Source organism: Hyla sarda, chromosome 3, assembly GCF_029499605.1.
Source record: "Hyla sarda isolate aHylSar1 chromosome 3, aHylSar1.hap1, whole genome shotgun sequence".
Classification (NCBI taxonomy): domain Eukaryota; kingdom Metazoa; phylum Chordata; class Amphibia; order Anura; family Hylidae; genus Hyla; species Hyla sarda.
In genome coordinates, this window is record NC_079191.1 from 247,215,613 (window position 1) to 247,241,924 (window position 26,312).

The 26,312-nt window shown below is 40.6% G+C and overlaps 1 protein-coding gene across 1 annotated transcript in view; it reads right to left on the reverse strand.

Annotated features, from left to right (window-relative positions):
- The window catches only part of ROS1 (ROS proto-oncogene 1, receptor tyrosine kinase), a 190,164-nt gene that overhangs the window by 122,153 nt on the left and 41,699 nt on the right, over positions 1 to 26,312 (reverse strand). Inside the window, exons 15-24 of the mRNA XM_056563593.1 lie at positions 23,878 to 23,978; positions 19,483 to 19,697; positions 19,019 to 19,176; positions 18,396 to 18,476; positions 16,616 to 16,781; positions 7,974 to 8,230; positions 6,923 to 6,986; positions 3,844 to 4,043; positions 3,102 to 3,313; positions 1,181 to 1,470 (exon numbers count right to left, since the gene is read on the reverse strand). Of these exons, the coding sequence (XP_056419568.1) occupies positions 1,181 to 1,470; positions 3,102 to 3,313; positions 3,844 to 4,043; positions 6,923 to 6,986; positions 7,974 to 8,230; positions 16,616 to 16,781; positions 18,396 to 18,476; positions 19,019 to 19,176; positions 19,483 to 19,697; positions 23,878 to 23,978 (1,744 nt within the window). The remainder of the gene's footprint in view (positions 1 to 1,180; positions 1,471 to 3,101; positions 3,314 to 3,843; positions 4,044 to 6,922; positions 6,987 to 7,973; positions 8,231 to 16,615; positions 16,782 to 18,395; positions 18,477 to 19,018; positions 19,177 to 19,482; positions 19,698 to 23,877; positions 23,979 to 26,312) is intronic.

Consider the following 26,312-nt stretch of genomic DNA (forward strand, 5'->3'; position numbering starts at 1 on the left):
CCTTTCCTCTGGACAGTTTTTGATAAATCCCCCACACAGTGCCCTAGAGCAAAAGCATATGGAATACCTTTATAAATAAATTAGGCTGCATTAAACTTACCAAAATCAGCTTTATAATTCCTCCATGAGCCAGGCCAACAGTTGGAGAGGCAGAGCCCTGGGTCTGCTTTGCCCCAGTCCACACCGCCTCTCTCACCTCCCGCTGGCAGGCGAGCGCTGTGTGTCAATCAACTGCATGATGTAGCTGACCATTGTCCACGCTCATGTAGGTAAGTATAAAGCAGGCTTATTTATTTATAAAGGCATACCTAGAATATGCTTGTGAAGCCCTAGTGCACTGTGTGTGCAGCTTCACTAGTATATTCTTGGTGACAGTTGCTCTTTAAAGGGGATATATGAAGATATGACTTTACCTATCCATAGGATAGATGATAAGTTTCTGATTGATGGGGTACTCCTTCTCGGATACCCACCATTTACAAGAATGGGACTACCTTGTCCTCCAAGTAAAGAAGAGGCAGCACACATGCTTGATCACTCACTATGGGACTACAAAATATGGTCAAGCACTTTACTCCATAGGAAGTGAATGGAGCAGTGGTCAAAAATATGAGCTTCAACAACTTAACCAATTTAGGGTCTGTCACACTAGTCTCACAGTGTCCATGTGAGGTATACATGGGAAAAATTATGTTCAATGGACACATCTGAGAAATGCCTTTGAGTTTTATCCACTGTGCATATATAGTCCCATTTTTTATTTGTAAATGACTTCTATTAAAAAATCCTTACAATAGTTAGCAGCTGCTGAAGTTGAGTTGTTCTTTTCTGTCTGGCAACAGTGCTCTCTGATGACATCTCTGATTGTCTCGGGAACTGCACAGAGTAGAAGAGGTTTGCTATGGGGATTTGCTTCTACTCTGGACATTTCCGGAAACTGGTGTCATCAGAGAGCAGAAAAGAACAACTCAACTTCAGCAGCTCATAAGTAGTGAAAGTACTAATTTTACAAATCTGTTTAACTTTTTGGAGGCAGTTGATGTATAAAAAAAAGTTTTTCCTGGATAACCCCTTTGAACTAACTTCTCTCCAAAAAAAAAAAAAAAGGTTATTCGTAGCATAGGTATTTATTCTTGCAAAAAAAAGTTATAATCATATAATAATAATAATTAATCTTTACCTGGCAAAGGAGCAACACTCATCACTTTCCAGCAATGGCAGCCATCCAAATCAGAAGCCCAGATATATGTGGCATTACATAGGAAGAATATGTACGGGATATTCTTATCTGAAGTACCTAAAGCAATTATGGTTCCTAGATCACAATTATTCTCATTGCAGTCACAATTATTTTCAGAAGTAGGAATTATTGTCCTATTATATCCCAAAATACCTACTAATGTATCATTCATTATTTCATAGAATGAAAGTCTGTTACGATTATCCCAAGAGTCTATCCAATAAATTCGGCTACAAATGAGATGAGAAATATTACAAATTAATTTGTTTCATAGTTAAATGAATAGGAAGTGACAAATATTTGCATAAAAGAAAATAATTGGACTTTTAAGATGTACTGAAAAAAATTTCTATTAAACTATGTTATTGGATACATGAGTCATTTATCATACTATATTTATGAGAGACATTAAAATCAGATCCCCCAATGGGGGTGATTTATCAAAACCTGTCCATTGGAAAAGTTGCTGAGTTGCCCATAGCAATCAATCAAATTGCTTCTTCAAGGCCTCTGCAAAATGAAAGAAGCAATCTGATTGGTTGTGATGAGCAACTCAGCAACTTTTCCTATGGACAGGTTTTGATAAATCTCCCCCATAGTTGGCATCCAATGCTTGGACTATAAAACTGTTCTTGTTTACACACCACTTTTAATTGTATACAAAGCCAATAAAGTATAAGGCCATGTGCATAAGCAGTGGATTAGTTGTAGACTTCCCGTGCATAATTTGCATAAAAATCTGCAACACAAGTACAGTATAATGCATATGAATTAAGTTTTATATAATTCTATACAAATGCTGTGGATTTACCATGGATTGTATGCATATAACTGAAATGGAGATAAATCAAATTAAACCAATGCTAAGCTGCAGCATACATATTTCCTATCCCTGATCTGCATTATTGACATTCATTGCTCAGTGCTGAAAGCCAAGCAAGGAGGGGTGGGGGAGGGAGGAGATGTGCATGCTGCAGCTCAGCACAGCCTCAATAATTCTTAAGCTAAGAAGAAAAACATAATTTTACAACTTTACAAACTGCCATTAGCTAAGAGACAGGTATCAAGAGAAGAAGAAAGTATACCATATAAATCTTATGAATCAGGAGATAATAAAATAAAATCTGATCTTAAAATTATGGCTGGACCTCAACAGGCTGCAGTACTAGGCAGACAGAAGGCCATCAGCTGGCCTCCTGCTGCCATGGCAACCAACAGTAGCGCCCCAATTGCATAGTGGGGTAGCAACTGTCAATCCCATAGATGCCCACTGATCACTGCATCTATGGGGTTAAACAGCTGAGACCGATGTGGCGGGATCCCAGCTGTGATTGACAGCCAAGACCCGCCGCCAATCTCCTGCAGCGCATCGTGCTTCACTGGAGATCGCTAGGACATATGTATATGATCAGTTGCATTAACATTTCAGCAACAGGGAAGTAAGCATACGTCCTGGGGTGGGAAGGGGTTAACAAAGTTGCAAAACAAAACAACATTTTTCCACTTTGTGATTTTCTGGTATTGAGTGCACAAGTCCGCACCATAACAAAGGGTCAGAAAACTTTCTGAATGCATCGTATGTTATTTTCTTTAGCGTAGCTACATACCACACTATTTCATCTGAAAGAGGAATTATTAAGCCAGCATTTTCCAAACAGGGTGCCTACAGCTGTTGCAAAACTACAACTTCCAGCATGCCTGGACAGCCTTCGGCTGTCCGAGCATGCTGGAAGTTGTAGTTTTGCAATAGCTGGAGGCACAATGTTTAGAAAACACTGGATTCTGCCAATAAGCATTATACTATTTCTAACAATTGACAGAGACAAAAGAATGTAGCAGGTTAAATTTACTGATCTTGTACCTAAGCAGTGGGTAGGCTACAATAGTGTGTAGGGTGAGCTTTGGTGACACCGCTGATGTGTTATGATGGTTTAGAACTTTATCCTTTTGCTCCAGGTCAATCAAGAATAGTTGTGTACCGTTCTCTTCTGAATGCACAGTAACATAAATATGCCTTGCAATCCAGTCTACCATCATACTTTGACATCCAGAGAGACGGGCATCCTCCAATAGCTACAAATGAAACAAAAGGAATACAAATGTATGAAACAATGAAGAACACTTTTAATGAAATATCAAGTGGTTATTATTTATGATTCGGAAAACCTTGCTACCTTTTTCAAGTGTGCATAAAAAAAAAACTACCATGCATTATGATGCGTTGTCATGGATTGTTTGACACTTTAACAGTTCTAGCAGTAGTTTTTGAATTGTAGTCATTTATATGACCTGTATTTGGCTCTTGCGAAGATGAATTCTTTTATCAAATAAAAAGTTGTTAATTTATTGAATAGCGCCCTTATTCCGGAATGTCTACACATTTTATGATACAGAGATGTTAAAGGGTTTGTGAAAGTACGCCTGTTATTTCCAAAGACCTTCTTTTGGTGTTTGTGTATTGTTCTCTCTGCGGGGTATTATGAAGCTAAGTGAACCACACAATAGTACTTACTGTGCCTTTATATTACAATAGATAAGAGCAATTAAAAGTCCTCAATCCAGACATTAGAATTATTTAATTCACATCACAAAAAAATACTTACCGGAATGGCAGCCTGGCTTTTTAAATCTGTCAAGAAGAGAGTATTGTTATCCAGATAAAACAGTTTCGCTTCGTGAGCTATGTAACAAATCATCTTTATATTTTCGGCTTTTAAATTCCACAATGGTTGTTTTCTGTCCATGTCATTAAAAGTTATCATCTTGGGGGATGTGCTGATCAGAACTGGAGTGGGGTGGATATCTGTATTGGGAAAGGCGAGTCAAAATAAAGATTCATTAATGTCTATTTTAAAAATTCTGTGACAAAAAATGCTGCAACATACAGGAAACAATTAGGCCAGGTTCACACTGTAGACACCGCGGCCGGAAAATTTCCGGACTGAGATTATGGGTGCGGCCAGCGCCAACGTGATCATTCAGGGATACAGGACTACACGAACATTGCCGTCCCAATAGAATTTCTGCCGGAAATTCTGATGAGAAAATTCAACAATTTGAATGGGTTAACAGAAAACCTATTCACATGCATGTTAACCTTCAAGCAGCAGAATTTGGTAAAAGCTATGGCCCAGTGCTGAACATAGTTAAATTCTTTTTGCCCATGGGAAAAATCTAAATATCTGACTTCAAAAAATCTGACTTCTAAAACCCTAAGACATCAGCCAAGTGTCTGCCCTCGTTATAGTCAAGTGTCTGCCTATCCACTTCCCATCCACTAATGGAAATAATTCAAATAAATAGCCAACCATGTAATATGTGGGTGTGTTAGGTCTGTCTGAGCAAGAGCTTCTCTTTGTTAGTAGCTCACTGTTCTGGCTATTAGTGGTATCTCCAGAAATCTCTTGGTCATGTCTAAACGTCCTAAGGGGGGCGTATGGCAGTGCTTATTATTGCAATTTCTTTAGTGATAATGAATCCTGTGGACCCCTTGATTGTGTGTGATATTTGTATGGACATTTTAAGAAACATTATTTATGCAATGAAATAATTAGAAATGCAAAAAAATATATAAAAATGAAGAAAGATTGATAGAGCGGAAAAATAGATGAATGGAATAGAAGAATGAAACCAAAATGCCTGCAGACTCATTATTGTGCTGCTCTCCAGCCCTTCTGCAAACAAACTGAGTTCTGTTGCAGTCAAGTATTTCAATTTTTAACTCATCAGTCAGTCCATCTTTTTTCAACCCCTTGTTAGTTGCTCATTTTGCTGCCTTCTGTGATAGAGGAAGGAGGAGTGGCCCAGCAGGCATTATGTCAGCTGAAGCCTGGCTGGGCTCACTTCTGCCCTTCTTCTACAGCCTAATTGTAATAAGGATGCTTGCAATCCGGTAAACGGGGGGGGGGGGGGGGGTTGACAGCTTCCAAATTTACCGAATTCCTTCATTTTAAGATCCCAGATATGTCCGTGCTCCAGTGCTGGACTGACTCCTGCTGATAAGTGAGCAGGAAGAGCCGTGTCTGCCACTGCGCAGAATCGCCCGAGCGGCTTCAGTCACATTGGTTGTGGTTGTGGAGCTCCTTACCTCTCGCAATGGCCACTTATACCACTTCTGCTGGAAACCCTTGTCTCTGGGAGGGGATCTATCAGGCCGGAAACTCCAGATACCGCTCAGCTCCTTCAGATCTCTGGTGGGGGTCTCCCTAGGATATAACATCCCTCTGCTCAGCGCATGAGAGAGTCCTGTGCCCAGGAGCAGTAAAGTCCAACAGCTCCATTGTGCACACATTGACGCAGGGTTACTGCACAGCCTTTCTCTGATCTGTAGCGAGGTACAACTTACAGGGGTTAGGGGTACTGACAGGCTCTGCGGGCTGTCCTGCTTGCCATGCACAGTGCTGTTCCCGCCTGTCTGATTGACAGGCATGGAGCTACGCTGTGCTTTTCAGTGTCCCGGCTGCACTGAGAGTTCGGACTCATGCTGCCAGGCCAGCATGAGTCCGAAACCAATGAGCCGGGACATGTAGGGAAACCCCTAGTGGTCAGTTTTTAAAAGTAAAAAAATATATATAAAGATACATTTTTGTTAATCACATGTTTTTAGAAAGTTGTTCCTAATACATTGATTAACAAAATATAAAAGTTTTTTTGGTGACAGTTACTCTTTAAAACCCCAATCTTCTTTAAAATCTTTGCCTGGCAAAGACCTTGCTGATACATTATAACTACCTTGTGTCTTGTTGCTATGCTCAGTCTTGCCATGGTGCATGACCTGTGTCTTCCACAACCCCACCTTTTGTAGCAGAGTTTGGCAGTTCATAATCCTGTTATTATTGTATTATTGTTGATGTAACCTCTGTATAGCTTAGGGGAGGCTGATCACATATATTTTTTAGCATGTTGACCCCTTGTTCCCTAGTTAGAGTGCTTTGTAACTCCTCTTATGATTCAAAGAACCATAATGGGCTGCATTTGGTGCGGGAGCTGTGACAGTAGGGAGGCATATTTAATATCCAGATATGTGTATTCCATGCTTATTACATACATTACTAATATTTAAATATGCACGCCTCCTGTTACTGCACCAAACTCTGCCCAAATTTTACTTATGGTTCCCACTCCTCTGACGGATTACCTAAATCATCAAAGGGGATGCAAAACCCTATAACATAGGAATGGGGGAGGGACGATCAATATGCTATAAAAAGGTATATGATTAGCTTCCCCTATTTTATACAAAGGTTACAATATAACTAAAACTTTTTTTTTTTTTTTTTTAAGTGACCACAGGTCCTCTTTAAGCCACTTATGCAGCTGTTTCGGTATCTGTTAATGCCTATGTTTCAACCTACATATAAAAATAATAATCATTATGACTGGTTCAGTATAATTGTTTAATTATTCCCCTATCTATAAGGCTTAAAACTTCCAGACTTTGTCCAAGTGTATCTGGAAGAACTGCTGACGTTTTGAAGGTAAAGGGTGGTCACATCAAATATTGATTTGATTTAGATTTCTCTTAGCATTTTACTAATTGATAGTAATAACTTATTAATAAATCTATTTTCTAAATCATTCTTACTTTTCAGCATTTTCAAACCTGCCTACAACTTTTGCAGAGTAATGTATAATGTATAGTAGAGTAAATAAGTAAATGTCTAAGAATATTCAACATTTTACCTGAAATAAATGCTTCTACCATTTTGGAAAATGGTCCAGGTCCAGCAGAAGTGTAAGCTCGTACCTATAACATAATCATTCCATTTAATTGTTTTCTAATACACCATTTGCTATTATACTCACTTGCCAAGTAATAAGTGTAGTAGTAGAAATAAGCTTTATAGTTTCTAAAGACCGATCAGCTACTTTGATTAAAGGGGTACTCCGGCGCTTAGACATCTTATCCCCTATCCAAATGATAGGGGATAAGATGCCTGATCGCGGGGGTCCCGTCGCTGGGGACCCCCGTGATCTTGCGTGCAGCACCCCAGCGGCGGGACCCCCGCGATCAGGCATCTCATCCCCTATCCTTTGGATAGGGGATAAGATGTCTAAGCGCCGGAGTACCCCTTTAAATAATTCTTTTTTTGACACTCAATGAACTCTCTATGGACTGTGAGGAAAATCAACGATCAAAATCAACTGTGCAGCTAGCTTTGCTAAAATATTGTACTATGCCATTTGGATTTTCTGAGTGTGGTACTACCATAGCATCCAGGCAGAACAACCACTGCCTTGAGTTCTTTACTGAGATCTTTTTTTTTTTTTTTTTTTTTTACTCCTTGAATCATTTCATGTTACCTGCACCTCAAAAACATCACCATAATTCAACTTTTTTTTATTGTGAAAACAGCCAATACTTTTTACTAACTAACTTTGATGTAGGTTGGACTTCATGGGGTAGTTTGATAAAGTGCAAGTCATAGTAAAATCATGGGAGTACCATGAGCATGGCCCTCAATATGTCTTCCTGTAGCAAACACTAACCATGTAGGCAGGGATCAAGTTCTGCAGGAATGCATGGGAACTTAGTTCCTGCACTTTTCTGGCAATATGTTGGACAGTTGGATATGGCAAACACTACGTCTCTCTTTTGGGAGACAACTTTTAAAGACAGTGTTTGTTTTATTTGTAGCTGTAAGGATTCTCTTACTCTAGGATTACAGCTAAGACAGACTGGTAAACTTGACCAATTCAGTAAATAGTGAATTAAATGTTCATGAGGTTTTACCTGAAACTTAAGAAGTAGTCCTGGACTTAGACCATGCAGAATAAATGATGATACTGATGTGTTCACAGTAACCCACACACCAACTGTATAGGCTTCCTTACTTTCATTTATTACTCTGTAGGAAATTGCAAAATGTATCAATACACCATTGCTCTTCATTGGAGGGTCCCATCTGAACTCCACACCAATGTCCATTGGGTCAAATATGCTTGTATTTTGTAAACTGTATACCCGAGGATTTAAAGGTGGGGAAGGAACTGAAAAAGGAAATAAGAGACCAATTAGACATTCAAAAGAAAAGGTTAGATGTAGGTATCACTGATAACTAGTGTGCTTTATAATCTATTAAACCAACATTATCAATGCTTTGTCTATCTTTGTGTTAATAATATAACCAGTCATGTCAAAATCAACTTCTAATGTCTATAAAACTCATTTTGAATCTCATTTTGGTCCTCATTTTGGTCAATGTTCTTATCAAAACCAAGACTGGAACATTATAGGATTTTGGTATCACTTTTTTTAATTATTTCTTTATTTATTGTTTGTGTTTTAACCCACTCTTGTTTTTGGTAAAAATTCTTACAAGAATGAGGACCAAAATGAGTTCCAAATATCAAATATTGACTGAAGTACTGTGTGTGTGTGTGTGTGTGTGTGTGTGAACCCAGCCTTAAACATTCATGTACTGTAGATCATGGCTGAAAGAAAATTATGACAAACTATGACAAATATGGTCATAAAAGGACTATAGAAATCATGCATTTTTGAATCACATAATACATATAGGGCTCTGTAGATATCTTACTAGATAAAATTAGGGAAAAAATAAAGGATCTGTTGACACTGGTGCCATGGCCAACAGTCCATATCATATTGCAAAGGTAAAAGCTTTAGAACTAAAGGTCCAGAGGTTATTCTACAAATTTGCAAACTGTCTGCACTTGTATTGGACAGTTATTTGTATCTAAAAGGATTCTAACTTAAAGGGGTACTCCGGTGAAAACATTTTTTCTTTTAAATCAACTGGTGCCAGAAAGTTAAACAGATTTGTAAATTACTTCTATTAAAAAATCTTAATCCTTCCTGTACTTATTAGCTGCTGAATACTACAGAGGAAATTCTTTTCTTTTTGGAATTCTCTCTGATGACATCACAAGCACAGTGCTCTTTGCTGATGTCATTACAATAATAATAATAACTCTTTATTTATTGTTCTCCTTAGTGGGATTTGAACCCAAGGCCCCAGCACTGCAAGGCAACTGAGCCACCATGCTGCCCTTAGCATACATCTGCTATGCACGGCTGCTAAAATGGACAGATATGTCAGCAGAGAGCACTGTGCTCGTGATGTCATCAGTGTTCCAAAAAGAAAGGAATTTCCTCTGTAGCATTCAGCAGCTTATAAGTACTGGAAGAATTAAGATTTTTTAATAGAAGTAATTTACAAATATGTTTAACTTTCTGGCACCAGTTAATTTAAAAGAAAAAAGGTTTTCACCGGAGTACCCCTTTAAAGAGGTACACCTGTGAAAAACAAATGTTTTTAAATCAACTGGTGCCAGAAAGTTAAACAGATTTGTAAATTACTTATATTTAACCCCTTAAAACGTACCTGTACAAAAAAAATCACTCAGTACCTAATTCTGTCCATGTGCATCTAATTTTTATGTGTCTAGCACCTTTATTTATTTTTTTATTACACTTTTAATTTAGCTCACTAGTCTGAATTCCTCTCAAAGGGAGGGGCGTGGCCTCACTGTGCAGGTCTCCGCCCCCTCAGTATGCTGTCTGCTCACATCTCCCCTAGCATTAGCAAAACTACAACTCCCAGCTTGTCCTCACTGACAGTAGCGGGACACAAGCTGACAGTGGGAGGATTTTTCCTCCAGCTGTGAGCGCTGCGCTCACAGCTGTCAATCAAGGATGAGTGTCCATGACATAAGTGATGACGTATGGACACAGCAGGACTAGTATGTGTCCAAGCAGGCAGGGGGGGGGCAATTATTTGACTGGCTTTTTCAGTATGAAATACAGAAAATTTTCTAATTAAAGCAATTGCAAAACCTATTGGTTTTGCATGCTTTACAACATAGCAAAAGTTTTGTATCTGAGAGTGCCCATTTAAGGACTGAGCGTTTTTCCATTTTTGCACTTTCATTTTTTCCTCCTTACCTTTAAAAAATCATAACCCTTTCAATTTTGCACCTAAAAATCCATATGATGGCTTATTTTATGTGCCACCAATTCTGCTTTGTCATGACATCAGTCATTTTACCCAAAAATCTACAGCGAAACAGAAAAAAAATCATTGTGCAACAAAATTAAAGAAAAAACGCCATTTTATAATTTTTGGGGGCTTCTGTTTCGACGCAGTACATTTTTCAGTAAAAATGACACCTTATCTTATTCTTTAGGTCCATACGATTAAAATGATACCCTACTTATATAGGTTTGATTTTGTCATACTTCTGGAAAAAATCCTAACTACATGCAGGAAAATGTATACATTTAAAATTGTCATTTTCTGACCCCTATACCTTTTTTATTTTTCCGCGTACGGGGCAGTATGTGATCTGAAGTTTTTAGCGGTACCATTTTTGTATTGATCGGACTTTTTGATTGCTTTTTATTAATTTTTTCATGATGTAAAAAGTGACCATCAATACGCTATTTTGGGCTTTGGGCGTACACCATTGACCATGCGATTTAATTAACTATATATTTTTATAATTCTGACATTTCCGCACGCGGCGATACCTCATATGTTTATTTTTATTTACACATTTTTGTTTTTTATGGGAAAAGGGGGGTGATTCAAACTTTTATTAGGGAAGGGGTTAAATAATCTTTATTCACCTTTTTTTGTAACTTTTTTTGCAATGTTATAGCTCCCATAGGGGGCTATAACACTGCACACACTGATCTTTTACATTGATCAATGGTTTCTCATAGGAAAACATTGATCAATGTTTGACTTCCGCTTGACTGCTCATGCCTGGATCTCAGGCACTGAGCAGTCATTCGGCGATCGGACAGCGAGGAGGAAGGTAGGGGACCCTCCTGCTGTTCTACAGATGTTCGGGATAGCGCGGCGATCCCGAACAGCCCCCTGAGCTAACTGGCAACGTATTAGTTTCACTTTAGACACGACGATCAACTTTGAATGCCGTGTCTGAAGAGTTAATAGCGCGCGGCACCGCGATCATTGCCGCGCGCTATTAGCCACGGGTCCTGGCCATTGTTAGGGCCCGACCCGTTATGACGCGGGGCCATGCTGTTATAGAACGGGAGCGGACTCTGGGCATACAGGTACGCCCTAAGTCCTTTAGGGGTCAAAGGGGGACTCCACTGGAAAACTTTTTTTTTTTTTAAATCAACTGGTGCCAGAAAGTTATACAGATTTGGAAATTACTTCTATTAAAAAGTCTTAATCCTTCCAGTACTTATCAGATGGTGTTATGATCCACAGGAAGTTTTTGTCCTTTTTGAATTTCCTTGCTGTGCTGTCTGACCACAGTGCTCTCTGCTGACACCTCTGTCCATTTTGGAACTGTCCAGAGCAGGATAATTTTTTTATGGGGATTTGCTCCTACTCTGAAGAGTTCCTAAAATGGACAGATGTGTCAGCAGAGAACACTGTGATAAGGCAGAAAGGAAATTCAAAAAGAAAAGAACTTCCCGTGGATCATACAGCAGCTGATAAGTACTGGAAGGATTAAGATTTTTTTATTAGAAGTAATTTACAAATCTTTTTAACTTTCTGGCACCAGTTGATTTAAAAAAAATGTTTTCCAGTGGAGCACCCCTTTAAAAGTCTTAATCCTTCCAATACTTATCAGCTGCTTTACACTACAGAGAAGGTTGTGTAATTCTTTCTAGTCTGACCACAGTGCTTTCTGCTGACACCTCTGTCCATGTCAGGAACTGTCCAGAGCAGGAGAGGTTTGCTATGGGGATTTGCTCCAACTTTGGACAGTTCCTAAAATGGACAGCTAGTTTTTAACGCATTGCAATGGGCATTATGCACTATAAACATCTCTTGTAGTAGCTATTGCAGGCATATGTGCACCTGCTTATAGCTTCCCCCAGTTATAACGGTTGGTGAGGTTTTTAACTACTGGACCTGCAGCAATCCGTGAGTTGTCAGCTGGTCCTTACTGAGAATAGAATGTGTCAGAGAATAAGCTTGTTGACTGCTTACAATAGAAATTAGCAGAATTATACTAGATCAGCTCTGCAGTTTTCCTTTTTTTTAAATTAGAAGTCTAAATACATTCATTGTATTAAACGTTGTTAAACTATTTATTTAGTTTCTATCTTTATCTAAACCAGTCATCTTCAAACTGTGGCCCTCCAGTTGTTGCAAAACTACAACTCCCAGCATGCCCGGACAGCCGTTGGCTGTCCGGGCATGCTGGGAGTTGTAGTTTTGCAACAGCTGGAGGGCCACAGTTTGAAGACCGCTGATCTAAACTGTAATATTTTCTCAGAGGTTAAATATATTTCACAAAAAATTTTTTCTATTAAATGTAGTGGTTGGTTAATTTTCAACATGCAAAACAAATTAAATGAATTCTTATATTTTTCGGATACAAACAATAAGTCATTTCAAATAGTGTGACCCGTATCCATGCAATGTGCCATTATCAGTATAATTAACAAAGTTTAATATAATTAATTGTATTTATATTGACATGCAGTGAATGTTTAAAGACCTATTATTCATCCATCAACAGATCTTTATTATGTGACCTATAAGCACATGCTGCCATCTGGTGGTTACTTGACCATTTTCCATACTGCACTTCTACGTGTAAGTAAAAAAAAATTATTTATTTATTTATTTATTTAATTATTTTTTTGTGAGATTACTAGTTATCTCCTTTGTCTCTCGCTATTTTCGAGTTAACAGAGAACCATAGAACTTTCCTATACACTATCTACCAGGCAACACCTTTTATTTTGATCAAGGGAACCTGTCATCACTGTCATGCTGCCTGAACTACAGACAGCATGAAACAAGGATAGGATCCATTATCATAATGGTGTATTATTCCTTTTAAATAGCCAAAAGGCCCCTTTGCCATTTAAAAGTTTTTTAAACGCACATGGAAAGTGGGGGCCCAGTTAAAAAAAATGTCATTGGATGCATGTTTAACCCTTCATGACCCAGTGATTCTTTATTTTTGGCTCACTTTTTTTTGCTCCTCACATTCTAAGACCCCTAACTTTTTTATTTTTCAATAAAATACGATCAATGGTTAATACGATTCAAATGATACCAAATTTGGGTAATTTTTTGGTGTTTACACCTTTTACAGTGCTGCATCAGGAACATCATAATTTAATAGTTCGGACAAAAAATCAGATTACATCACAAAGCTTCAGATGGGTCCCCTAGACCCTAGGGATTACCGGCTTTTAATGTTTAAATGCTGTAATCGCTATTGATCATGGCACTTAGCCATTTCAATGACTGGCATCGGAGCAAGCTCCGATGTCCGTCATTACCAGCAGATGTTAGCTGCTGATAGCAGTGGGAATCTGCCAGTTATGACCCGGACACAACCTGTGGGCCCCGTCATATTCCCCTCACCGGACCTATGACATATCGGACATATCATGGCTTATCTTAAAGTGAACCCGTCAAGGTAAAAATACAGTCCGGCCTGAAAGCATCACATTACAGAGAAGGAGGAGCTTAGCAGATTAATATAAAGACATGTCAATAGGTTTGAGTGTTTATACCCTGCCCGATCACTAGAACATGTCTCTCATCAAAACTTGTGAATAGAAAAAGTTGACCAGGTCTTGATAAATCTCCCCCTGTGTGACTATAGACTGTCATTTGGTCGGGGTCAAATTTTTTGATGTGTTTCTATGACATATGAAAAGTTTTTCTTTTTTAAATTACAGTGCCCATTTAAGTTTGCTGTAAGACTGAAACCCTTCATATGTGTTGGGAGAGTCTGGAGTAGAAGGGCAGCACTGGATCAGAGGCTCCAAGTTTTATAGTTGTACCTGGACTGCTATGGGGTAGCTACCCATAACCCTGGCCTCTGGAACCCAGAGTGCATCTGATGTTTCAAGTGTAACAACTGACATGATACCAGAAACTTCAAAAGTTTGCATTGAGCCAGTGCAAGGACCTGTAGGTCTAGTTGTACATGCCAAATTTTGCAGCATATCCGAAGGTTGAAAGGCATGGCTTCCGCAATGGCCACAGAGAGCTGTTGGTCGCCACTTTGGTCTACAGAGGTGCCTGAAGGTAGAATTACCTGTGACAGATGGTCCAAAGTGGGAAGGAACTCAGGCAGTGTTGAGTTTCCCATGAGTTTGTCATTTCATTATCAATATGTAGGGGGTGCAATGTGTAAAATTTTCAAAATGTTATGTGGTATATAAATCTTGTACTAAGGCTAGGTTACCACACCGATTTTTTGCTGGCTTTTTTTTTTTTTTTTTTAACTGCCTCTGCAGTTTTTTAACCAAAGCCAGAGGTGTATTGAAAAGGAATGGGAAATATAAAAGAAGGATTTATACATCTTCCTCCTACTGCCTCCACTTCTATCTTTGGCTCAAAGACTGCAGGGGCAGTTTTCCAAAAAACGCCAGCAAAAAACCTGTGTTGAAACCTAGCCTAAGAGCTATTTTACATCTGACACAAACTGTATGCCACAATGTTCAGCACATATACTTCACATTTGAAATATAAAATTCAGTCATTAAAGGGGTACTCCACTGGCCAGCATTCGGAACAATTAGTTCTGAATGATGTGTGCGCACTGTGGGGGGTAGGCCGGTCCCCCTTGTGATGTCATGCCCTGCCCCCTCAATGCAAGTCTATGGGAGGGGGCGTGGTGGCTGCCACATCCCCACCTATAGACTTGCATTGAGGGGGTGGGGCGTGATGTCGGCATGGCCGACCCCCGCAGCGCATGCACACAGCGTTTGGAACTAAAGGTACCTCTTTAAACACGATAAATATGCTACTTAACAGTGAATATTCAAGTATTCCATGCTACAATTAAACGTTCAAGGTGTCTTTGATGTCATTACCTGTATTAGAAAATGGTACACAGGTTAAATAAGCATGATACCTCTCACCTGATATATTTCACTTATAAAAATCTGCCACATTGTGCCCATTTTCCATAAAGAAACAGGCTATGTGTCATTATTCAAGAAGTGTGTGGTGTGATAGTGTTGCTTTGCATATCCTTTCTTAGAATTCATAGTGGAGTGCTAATGGGCTGTGAACCTCCACACACTGTTATGGTGCTCTCCTCAAGGAGAAAAATGACCCCTTTGACCCATGCTGCTTTGCACATCGTTTCTTCCTATTATTCAAGAGTGTAACTAATAATTTTGGAAGACCAGGTAATGCCTAAGTTTCCACTTTTTCTGGCAGTTTTTGGAATACTGCCCCAGCAGTTTTTGAGCCAAAGCCAGAAGTGTATTAAAAAGGAATAGGACATATAAAGGAAAAACTTTTACTTCTCCTCCCTTATGGATCCACTTCTGATTTTGGCTCAAAAACTGCAGTGGCAGATCTCCAAAAACTGCCAGAAAATAAACCAAGTGGAAACTTAGCCTAACAGTTGTGGCAACGAATACGGTATATCCCCAAATTGACAATTACAGATGCACATCGGCCGACATTTATCATTGTCTTTAGACTGTTATCTTGTGTCTAGAAAAGGCGCAAAAAAGGCGCTAGCAGGGTTTATTTGCGCCTTTTGGTTTACACATTTCTGCTGATTTTGAGTTGCAATCTACAGATTTTGGCGATACACATGATATGGAAGGGATATGGAAGGGTTTAATGAACTGCGCCTTTTTGTATACAAATAAATACAATCCGATGGAGTAGTCTTTCTAAGTCTGCTGCCAGTGTATTTACTGGTAGGACAATATCTTTTGTCACAGATTTGGAACACATTAATATACAATGCATGACTTCTAAGGACTAAATTGTATTATTAATAGTTCTTTTATTCTGTTATATTTGTCTCATTTTCTGTTCTTCTGAGCAATACTCTTACCATTAACCACGTCCTACTAAATTGTTTGAAAAAGTATCCCCTATTGTCAATGAATTACTCTTAAGTGTAAGGGCACCTGAAGTGACTGCGGTGTGGAATTCTCTATTTAGATATATAAAAGATCTATTGTTTGCGTAGATCAATGACAGCGTTACATTATTAACACAATTAACCTTTTTGGAGCTTTGCCTCTGTGTCTATGGGCACTTTGGCAGCATATCAAGGTTATGATTTTGCTCATAAACAAGTCAACAAGTTTGGAAGTGATGAGAGATACACAGTATTACAAACAGACACCTCTATAACAATACATTTAATACATTAATGACCCTAACACAAAGTACTTTATCAGCTACAGTATTTTGAAAAGCTAAACTACACAATAATACAATGGGAAACAATAGGGAATGTTGTATGTTCATAACGGGAATTATTTCTGCCTGTGTAAAATGGTGAATCATTAAAATCTGGTACTAAGCCAAATCATATAAGTGAGCGAATATGAACAAACCATCTCCAATTTAATACAACATAAGAAAAAGGTAGAAGAAAAAAGTGACAGCTCTATAAATATGTAATAAAGGGCTTAAATACCTCCTTGTGGTGAATAGAGCAATAGTGAGGTTGTAGGTCCATTTCCCCAGTATGTGTATGGAGTGACAGCAAAATCAAATTCTGTATATGGTTCCAGTCCTTTTACAGTATAGAATGATTCAGTAAATGCTTCAGATGTAAGACATTTATCATATCCACTTCCAAGCTTTAAAAAAAAAAAAAGATATTAATAACACATGCATTATTCATAGTGTCAGTCATAGGGTTCAGCTCAAGAGACAATGATATAGCTACCAGCATTGTGTGATTAGTATATGAAGCTGCTATACGGCACTACTGTGATACATTACCTGCCCTACAGTTCTGCCCTAATATTAGAGCTGTAGGTCGCCATTAACGATAACTGGCTAATATAAAAGGCACCATAAGAATTTCTCTCTTTATGAGCAAGAACACAGACGTTTGCTACAATGTTGCCCTAACTATTTACAGTTATAGATAAGTACAATTTATATGCAAAGAAAAAGGGGTGTGGTCGACTAAAAATAATGTCTGGTGCTTCTTAGTGTACCAAATCATGAAATACATCACAAAAATACATCAAGAAGAACACTATAGATAGGTGCACACCAAAATCTAGATGAAAAATAATGTTAAGCTTATTAGCAATTTCAGTCACCCATGCTAAAAATGCCTAAAACCAGCTCAAACAGAGCAAAACTACAACATAAGGGAGCACTGTTGCTTACGCTTTAGGATATCACATGTTTAGCACTTAGAAATATATAAACACGGCCAAGATCCACAACATCTTATACGGATTATTATTGCACAACAGCCAATGAGATACAGTGAATTAAGTTACCCTGATAACATGAGTCATAATATAACAAGTACAGTGGCACCAACATACAGTATTCAAAACGGAGACTCAACATAGAGAGGATATCATGTACAGTATAAGGCTATATAAAAGTGACTAGTGTAAACTGGCCGATTATTTCTGACAATATTTCTGTAAGTGGATAAGTAAACTAATAACCAGGACTGGCTTGGAGTACTGATTCCCCTCTCTTCCCACGCGTGTTCGCCCAGCAAGAGGTACAATCCAAGTCACTGCACCACTAAAGTCAATTTAAATGCTCCTGTAGATGACGCTATCAGCCTTGACAGTGGCAACATAAAGGGTAATAGCTGGCATCAGAGATCACCATGTGCTAGAGACTCACGGAGGCCCCCAGGCTACTGATATCGGGGGGGGGGGGGGGGTTTGGGGGTGCCATGTGAGGGGCAGAATCACGGCAGGATCCTGCTGCAAAGTTGCAACCCCCAACCCCAGGATGTACCAATGCATCCTGGGGTGGGAAGGGGTTAAAAAACTGCATGTGTAAATTGAGCCAAATAAGAATGTTTATCATCTTTACATAGACTATGCAAAGTTTCTCACTCAACATATTCTGTTATTTCTGAGCTCAACTAAACTACGAACAACCTCTTGAAATAGACAAAATTATATGGTGAATTTGGTTATTAATTATATGGTGAATTTGGTATAACACTACCTAATGCAGATTCCTCATCTCAGAACAGGGGTCAGGGGGACTCTAGTTGTCCAGATAGGTTGGGGATCCCAAACCTGGAACTTACAGGTATTAGATATCTATGCCAAATCACAAAAATATAAGTAGAACTGTTACGTTATGCGCACCGGCTGCACACGCTGGCCGTGAGCGCATAGTCCCGTTACCTGCTGCTGCTGGCGGGGCTTGGACTCGCATTGCGGGACGCGCCCGCATGCGAGCCCCAGTCCGTCACTCACCTGATGCTTCTCCTGTCCCAGCCTCTGCCTCTCTGCTCCGGCGCGCATGTCCTTGTCCCCTAGGGCACGCGCTCGCTGGAGCTTTAAGATATAAAGGGCCAATGCGCTCATTAGTGTAATTCACCTGTGGCTCATTGATAAATTCCTCCACCCTCCTCACTTCCCTGCCGGATCTTTGTTGCCTTGTGCCTGAGAGAAAGCATTCCAGAGAGTTGCCTTACTGTGTATCATATCCTTTTCCCTGAGACTTTACCTTGCTCCTCTGCCGCCTGCCTACTGACCTCCTGCTACGTCCTGACTACGCTACTTTGCCACCTGCCTTGACCTTCTGCTATCCTGACTATGAGCTGCCTTATCCCTCCTGTTCCTCGCATCTCCTCAGCTGCCTATGTGGTCGAGCCGTGCCAGGGGTAGCGACCTGGGTGCTACCTGCCGCAGCAAGTCAAGCTCTGGTGAAAACCAGCGGCACCTTAGACTCCGCTCCCTGGTTTGGTCCGAGTCATCTGCCACACAGGTCCAGCGGATCCACATCCACCGGAGTTCATGTCTTCTGAAACTAGAGTGTTACAAGAACTACCCCTTAAAATAATGTTTATTAGTAAAACGATAATGTTATAATATACCAGTAGCACTGCAGACTTAACACAATAGAATAATGTTCCATATTCTATATTGGATGGCTTTGTCCATTGAATGATAAAATCTGAATAATTTCCTCTGATTTCAAAGGAGGAGATTAATATGATGTCAGGTATCACTTCCGGGGCATAAGAGAAATTGCCTGCAAGTCAGAAACGATTATTATTAAGTATCATTAATCATTGTACAGTATGTATTTTACATATATGAAATGCTACTCTAGTATGGTTCTTACTCTCACTAAGCACATACTGTAAGATGTCAGTTACTCCTGCTTAGTGCTTACTGTCCCACTGGTATTGCTCCTCACTGTCCTAGAACTAATAGTATTGATGGACAGCTTATTCTCCATCGGAATGTATTTATTTTATGTCATTCGAATGGAATCTTATACACCATTCATAACCATGTTATTAAGTTAAATCTGCCTCTGTCTCTCTCCACTTACCTGGCAATGGTTTAAGAGCATTCAATACCAATGTAAAACTTGTGAATTCTGCAGGCTGGGATATAGGTGTACAAAAGCTTTGGTTGACCTCTTGCACTGTAATGTATTTTTGACCATTTATCCAAAAGAGTCTATCACAATGCAGCATTAAAGCTTGTTGAGCAATTTCTGAATAACCCCATGATGCATGTTCTATAATCTTCATGTCAAAAGTTCTATGAGAAGACATAAAAAAAAAATCTAAACAAGAACATGTGTAAGTGGAAAAAGTAACTCGTAGGCTCCATTCACAGAAACGGATTTGCATACGTATTACAGATGCATGTCCTGGATGGACCATAGATGTAATGACCCAAAGGCACTGCATCATATATAATGTCTGCAACATTGCATTGTGGGACATGGTTCTCTGACAACTTCTCTTTACCTGTGTCAAGATGACCTGCTTCTTTGGAAACCAGGAGAGGTGAGGTCTATTTCTATACTATACTGTTACAGTATTTCTAACCTACAGTGGCTGTCCTGTTCTTGAACCAATTATTACTGTAATCTAATACACCAAGACCCAGATTTACTAACACTGGTTAATTCTTAGACTGTGTAAAATTAGACTAGACAGTCTAAAATGCACCACATTTATCACAGTATCTTAAACTGTTTGATAAATCTAGTGCATCTTTAGACTGTCTATTAGTTGGCTTAAAGTGGTACTCCAGCATTTTAAATCTATCCCCTATTGACAAGATAGAGAAAAGTGTCTGATCTAGAAAATGAAGCCCGGCTCTCCCTGTGCATGGATTACAGTAAAAGGTGACAACAGAACATAGATAACACTGGATCTGCTAGCATTCACAGCAGAGATCAGCATTCCCCCTTTCTGTAAAATGACCTCTAAAATGATCACAGAAAATGCCCACTAGCATCGTCAATTTATCTAAGTGAGAAAGCTCCTGTCTATTTTTGCCTATGATCTATGAGTCCTGTAGTACAGAATATCTCTAAATGTTTTAAAAAATAGCTCAGGAAAGATGGCAGCCCCCATACTAATATACAAAATAATAAAATAAAATTGCAATAAAAAAAAAATAGAAACATCTTAGAAAAAAAGAATATGCTTCAGTATCTGGTTATAATCAGAAAAACAATCATACATTCTCTTTAAGCAATGTCCCATTTGTCAAGCCATTCCCTGCACTGATGACATACCCCCTTTTTTCGTCATTACAAAGAGCAAGTGTCTAAAACACAATCAATGTGGCGCACAACATGTAAGTCAGTTTTCTGGTTCAAAATTTCCCAAAATTCTTGCACATTTTCAATAGTAATCTGGGACAATATGTGTTTATAGAGCATTCTAAAGGAAATCTCTACAAAATATGCTTTGAATTCAATGTAACTCAAAATACACTTTAAAAAAATACATACAATTGTGGCAGCCACGGGGAGTGGCAGACTGTGGTCCGTCTTACAATCATAAATGTGGGGGATCACTGTGCATAGGGTAAACGTGGTCACCTGAGTGCTCTGTACTCAGAAAAAATGCATTCAATAAAAAAGGGGGTGTGACACACGTTTTAAATGCAGCTTAAATTTTTCTTTATGTATGTATTCAGCAGATATACAATTTTTCAGAATATTCACCCATGTGCACAAATAATAAATCAGCAGTGTCCAGTGGGAGACATGTTTCAGCTCATCAGGTTTTCTTTAGTTATATAACCTGTATACGGCCATCTCCTACACCAGCAGGTGTGTAAGTCCATGCAACGTTTTGAAGGAAACACCTTCTTTGTCCAGCAAAGAAGGTGTTTCCTTCGAAACGTTGCATGGACTTACACACCTGCTGGTGTAGGAGATGGCCGTACACAGGTTATATAACTAAAGACTTTATACTTAGTTTTGAGGCCTCAAGGGTTCTGTTACGCCGAGCGCTCCGGGTCCCAGCTCCTCCCCGGAGCGCTCGCGGCGTTCCCCTCTCTGCAGCGCCCCGGTCAGACCCGCTGACCGGGAGCGCTGCACTGACACTGCCGGCGGGGATGCGATTCGCATAGCGGGACGCGCCCGCTCGCGAATCGCATCCCAAGCTACTCACCTGTCCCGATCCCCGGCTGTCACGTCCTGGCGCACGCGGCTCCGCTCCTTAGGGCGCGCGCGCGCCAGCTCTCTAGGATTTAAAGGGCCAGTGCACTAATGAATGGTGCCTGGCCCAATCAGGCTAATTAGCTTCCACCTGCTCCACGTCCATATAACCTCACTTCCCCTTCCCTTCCTTGCCGGATCTTGTTGCCCTTGTGCCTAGAGAAAGCATTTACTGTGTTTGCCATACCAGTGTTCCAAACCTCTTGCTATCACCATTGACTACGAACCTTGCCGCCTGCCCTGCTACGTCTGACCTCGCCTCTGTCTAGTCCTTCTGTCCCACGCCTTCTCAGCAGTCAGCGAGGTTGAGATGTTGACGGTGGATACGGCCTGGTTGCTACCGCCACAGCAAGACCATCCCGCTTTGCGGCGGGCTCTGGTGAATACCAGTAGCAACCTAGAACCGGTCAACCGGTACGGTCCAAGCCAATCCCTCGCTGACACAGAGGATCCACATCCAGCCTGCCGAATCCTAACAGGTTCTGATAGTGTCCAATTAAAGCTACACCACGAGAGTATGAACTAGCCCTTTGGATCCAGCTGCCAGAGGCTTTCTACTGTATCCATCCTGGACTAGCACTGTGTGACCCATCAACTCTCCAGCTCCTGCGCCCACAGCTAGGAATTTCCAACTCCTCCTGGACTCCTGGACATCGGAACACTTGCAGAATGGTTTGGTTGCTTGCTTGAAGATTTTCTTTAGGCTTCTCTTGAATCCCCTCACACTCCTGCTGACTCCTCTCTATACTGAAGCTCACACTGAGCTCTGCACTTCACACACACTCTCCAACTCACTTCAACTATCAACTAACTGAATAGCTCCTCCCCCCTACACTATATATGGCCTAGCTAGAGACCTCCCATTGGGAAATAAGGGTCACATGGGTACTCTGCATCATACCTCCTAACAGATATCCTGTACATTTATTAAAGGAGTAGTCCAGTCCTGAAAAACGTATCCCCTATCCTAAGGATAAGTTTCAGATAGCGGGGAGTCCGACTGCTGGGAATACCCGCGATCTCTTGTACGGGGCCCCGGCTCTCCGGCCCGATAGCGTGTGTCGACCACCGCATAAAGTGGCGGCCAACCCGCCCTCTCAATACAGCGCTATGGCAGAGCCGGAGATTGCCGAAGGTAGCACTCCGGCTCTGCAATAGAGTTGTATTGAGGGGGCGTGTCAGCTGCCGCTTTGTACATCATCAACACGCCCCCTTCCCGCGGGCTGCCAGGGCCCCATACGGGGGATTGCGAGGGGCCCTGTGGTCGGACCCCTCGCTATCTGAAACTTATCCCCTATCCTAAGGATAGGGGATATGTTTTTCAGGACTGGACTACTCCTTTAAAGATATAGTGCAAAACATTACAAATCAACAGGCAAAATCTATAATGAATACTAAGGCATCACCTGAGCAGAAGGGCCCAGCGCAGGCACCTGAAGCAATGTTTACCTGACAGGACCCACTTCGGTACTGGGATACCACACAATTTTAAGATTTTTTTTTCATTTCATATTTGGGAAAAAAATTTTGACATGTCAAAAGTTTTAATTAGCGAAGGTCTGAGTGTTAAGATTTCCGCCGATCCCTTGTTCCTGCTCTGTGTCATGTGATAGAGACACGCTCTATATTGTAAGTGTGTCTTGATCATGTGGCACACTGTTTTCTGATGTAGAAAAACCAGTGGAAGAAAATCTGCAGCAAAATACGCACGTGTTAATGTACCTTAGGGTATGTTCACATGTACAGGATCTTCTGCATATTTTGCTGTGTATTTTCTGCTGCTGATTTTCCTACCTATTGACTTCAATGAGTAGTGAAATGAGCTGCAGAAAATATGCAGAGAAATATACTGTAGACTATGTGAATGTACCCTTAGGATAGGGTCCCATGTAGCGTATGCTGTGTATTCTTCAAGAAGACACACAAGGCTACCCAGCAGAAGCTCTGTGTGCGTAGTGAGGTGTGGAAACGGGGCCAGCATGCCGACACTACTGTAACGAGTGACCCCCACTTCCTAATCTCACTGCTACCACCTGGTAGCCCAGTGTGACTACTCTTAGATAAATACACAGCATAATTCCCACTGTGCAGTGGATTTTGTGGATGTTGCTCGGAGTTTAGTGAGTTGGACTGTCCAGGCTGGATGCTATAACCCTTTTCCATACAACATTGTTCCATGCACACTAAACCTAGACTTGTGCAGGTATTTTATTATACAGGGGAATATTTTTGTATATATTGCCAGAACTATCTTACCCTTCTTTAAGTATGTTCGTGTGATACATATTGATGTGCATCCCATTCTTAACAAGCCAGTAAATCTTTCCATCATTAAGGTTTAGTGTCATGGCTGCCACCTTTAAAATAAATATAAAGAAGAATATTACTTTTTGGAAAGAAAAGGGAAATGTAACATTAACCCCTTAAGGACTCGGCGTTTTTCCGTTTTTGCATTTTCATTTTTTCCTCATCACCTTCTAGAAATCATAATGCTTTCCATTTTGCACATAAAATTCCATATGATGGCTTATTTTTTGCGCCACCAATTCTACTTTTCAGTGACATTACTCATTTTACCCAAAAATCCATGGAGAAACGGAAAGAAAATTCAATGTGCGACAAAATTGAAGAAAAAATGTTATTTTGTAAATTTTGGGGGCTTCCGTTTCTACGCAGTGCATTTTTCGGTAAAAATGATACATTATCTTTATTCTGTAGGTCCATATGGTTAAAATTATACCCTACATTTATAGGTTGGATTTTGTCGTACTTCTGAAAAAAATCATAACTACATGCAGGAAAATTTATATGTTTAAAATTGTCATCTTCTGACCCCTATAACTTTTTTACTTTTCTGCGTACGGGCCGGTATGAGGGCTAATTTTTTGCGCTGTGTTCAGACGTTTTTATCAGTACCATTTTTGCATTGATTGGACTTTTTGATTGCTTTTTATTCATTTTTTTATGATATAAAAAGTGTCTAAAAACACGCTATTTAGACTTTGGAATTTTTTTGCGCATACGCCATTGACCGTCCAGTTTAATTAATGATATATTTTTTATAGTTCGGACATTTCCGCACGCGGCGATACCACATATGTTTATTTTTATTTACACAGTTCTTTTATGGGAAAAGGGGGGTGATTCAAAAAAAGGGAAAAGGGGGGTAATTATTAGGGAAGGGGTTAAATGATCTTTATTAACTTTTTTGTTCACTTTTTTTTTTTTGCTGTGTTATAGCTCCCATAGCAATCAACTGCTGATAATACTAATCAATGCAAAGCTATGGCTTTGAAGTGATCTGTGTAAAAGATCACTTCAAAGCCATAGCTTTGCATTGATAAGTATTATCAGCGGTTGATTGCTCAAGTCTGGATTTCAGGCTTGCAGCAATCAATCGCCGTTCGGACACGCAGGAGGCAGGTAAGGCACCCTCCTGCTGCGTCCTAGCTGATCAGGACATCGCGATTTTTATCGCGATGTCCCGATCATCCCGACTGAGCTGCCGGGATGCTTTTACTTTCTCTTTTAGACTAAGTCTAAAGTCTAGTCTAAAGAGTTAATGCCGGACATCTGCCCGAACAGCGATGTCCGGCATTAGCCACGGGTCCTGGCTGCTGATAGCAGCCAGGACCGTGCGGGTATGATGCGAGCTCAGCTCCTGAGCTTGCTTCATAACCCTTCCGTGCCACAGCGACGTATAAACCCGGTGTTCTGTGGCAAGGGGTTAAAGTGTACCTGTCATCAACAAAAAGTTTTTATGTAATGTAGCTAATAACATTATATGTATATGCATAATACACATTGGTTAAAAATATGTATATTTTTGTCACTGCAGCTCTGTAAGGAGTCCAAATACAGGAAGTGTGGGTGGACAAGCGGGACTCTGTGCACTGAGGACAAGCAGGGCTCTGTATACTGAGGACAAGCAGGGCTCTGTACACTGAGGACAAGCAGGGCTCTGTACACTGAGGACAAGCAGGGCTCTGTACACCGAGGACAAGCAGGGCTCTATGCACTGAGGACAAGCAGGGCTCTGTACACTGAGGACAAGCAGGGCTCTGTGCACTGAGGATAAGCAGGGCTCTGTGCAGTGAAGAGAAGAAGGGCTCTGTGTACTGAGGACAAGCAGGGCTCTGGGCACTGAGGACAAGCAGGGCTCTGTACACTGAGGACAAGCAGGGCTCTGTGCACTGAGGACAAGCAGGGCCCTGTACACTGAGGACAAGCAGGGCTCTGTACACTGAGGAAAAGCAGGGCTCTCTGCACTGAGGACAAGCATGGCTCTGTACACCGAGGACAAGCAGGGCTCTGTGCACTGAGGACAAGCAGGGCTCTGTGCACTGAGGACAAGCAGGGCTCTGTACTCTTAGGACAAGCAGGGCTCTGTACACTGAGGACAAGCAGGGCTCTGTGCACTGAGGACAAGCTGGGCTCTGTGCACTAAGGATGAGCAGGACTCTGTGCACTGAGGACAAGCAGGGCTCTGTACACTGAGGACAAGCAGGCCTCTGTACATGGAGGACAAGCAGGGCTCTGTGCACTGAGGACAAGCAGGGCCCTGTAAACTGAGGACAAGCAGGGCTCTGTACACTGAGGACAAGCAAGGCTCTCTGCACTGAGGAAAAGCAGGGCTCTGTGCACTGAGGACAAGCAGGGCTTTGTGAACTGAGGACAAGCAGGGCTCTGTA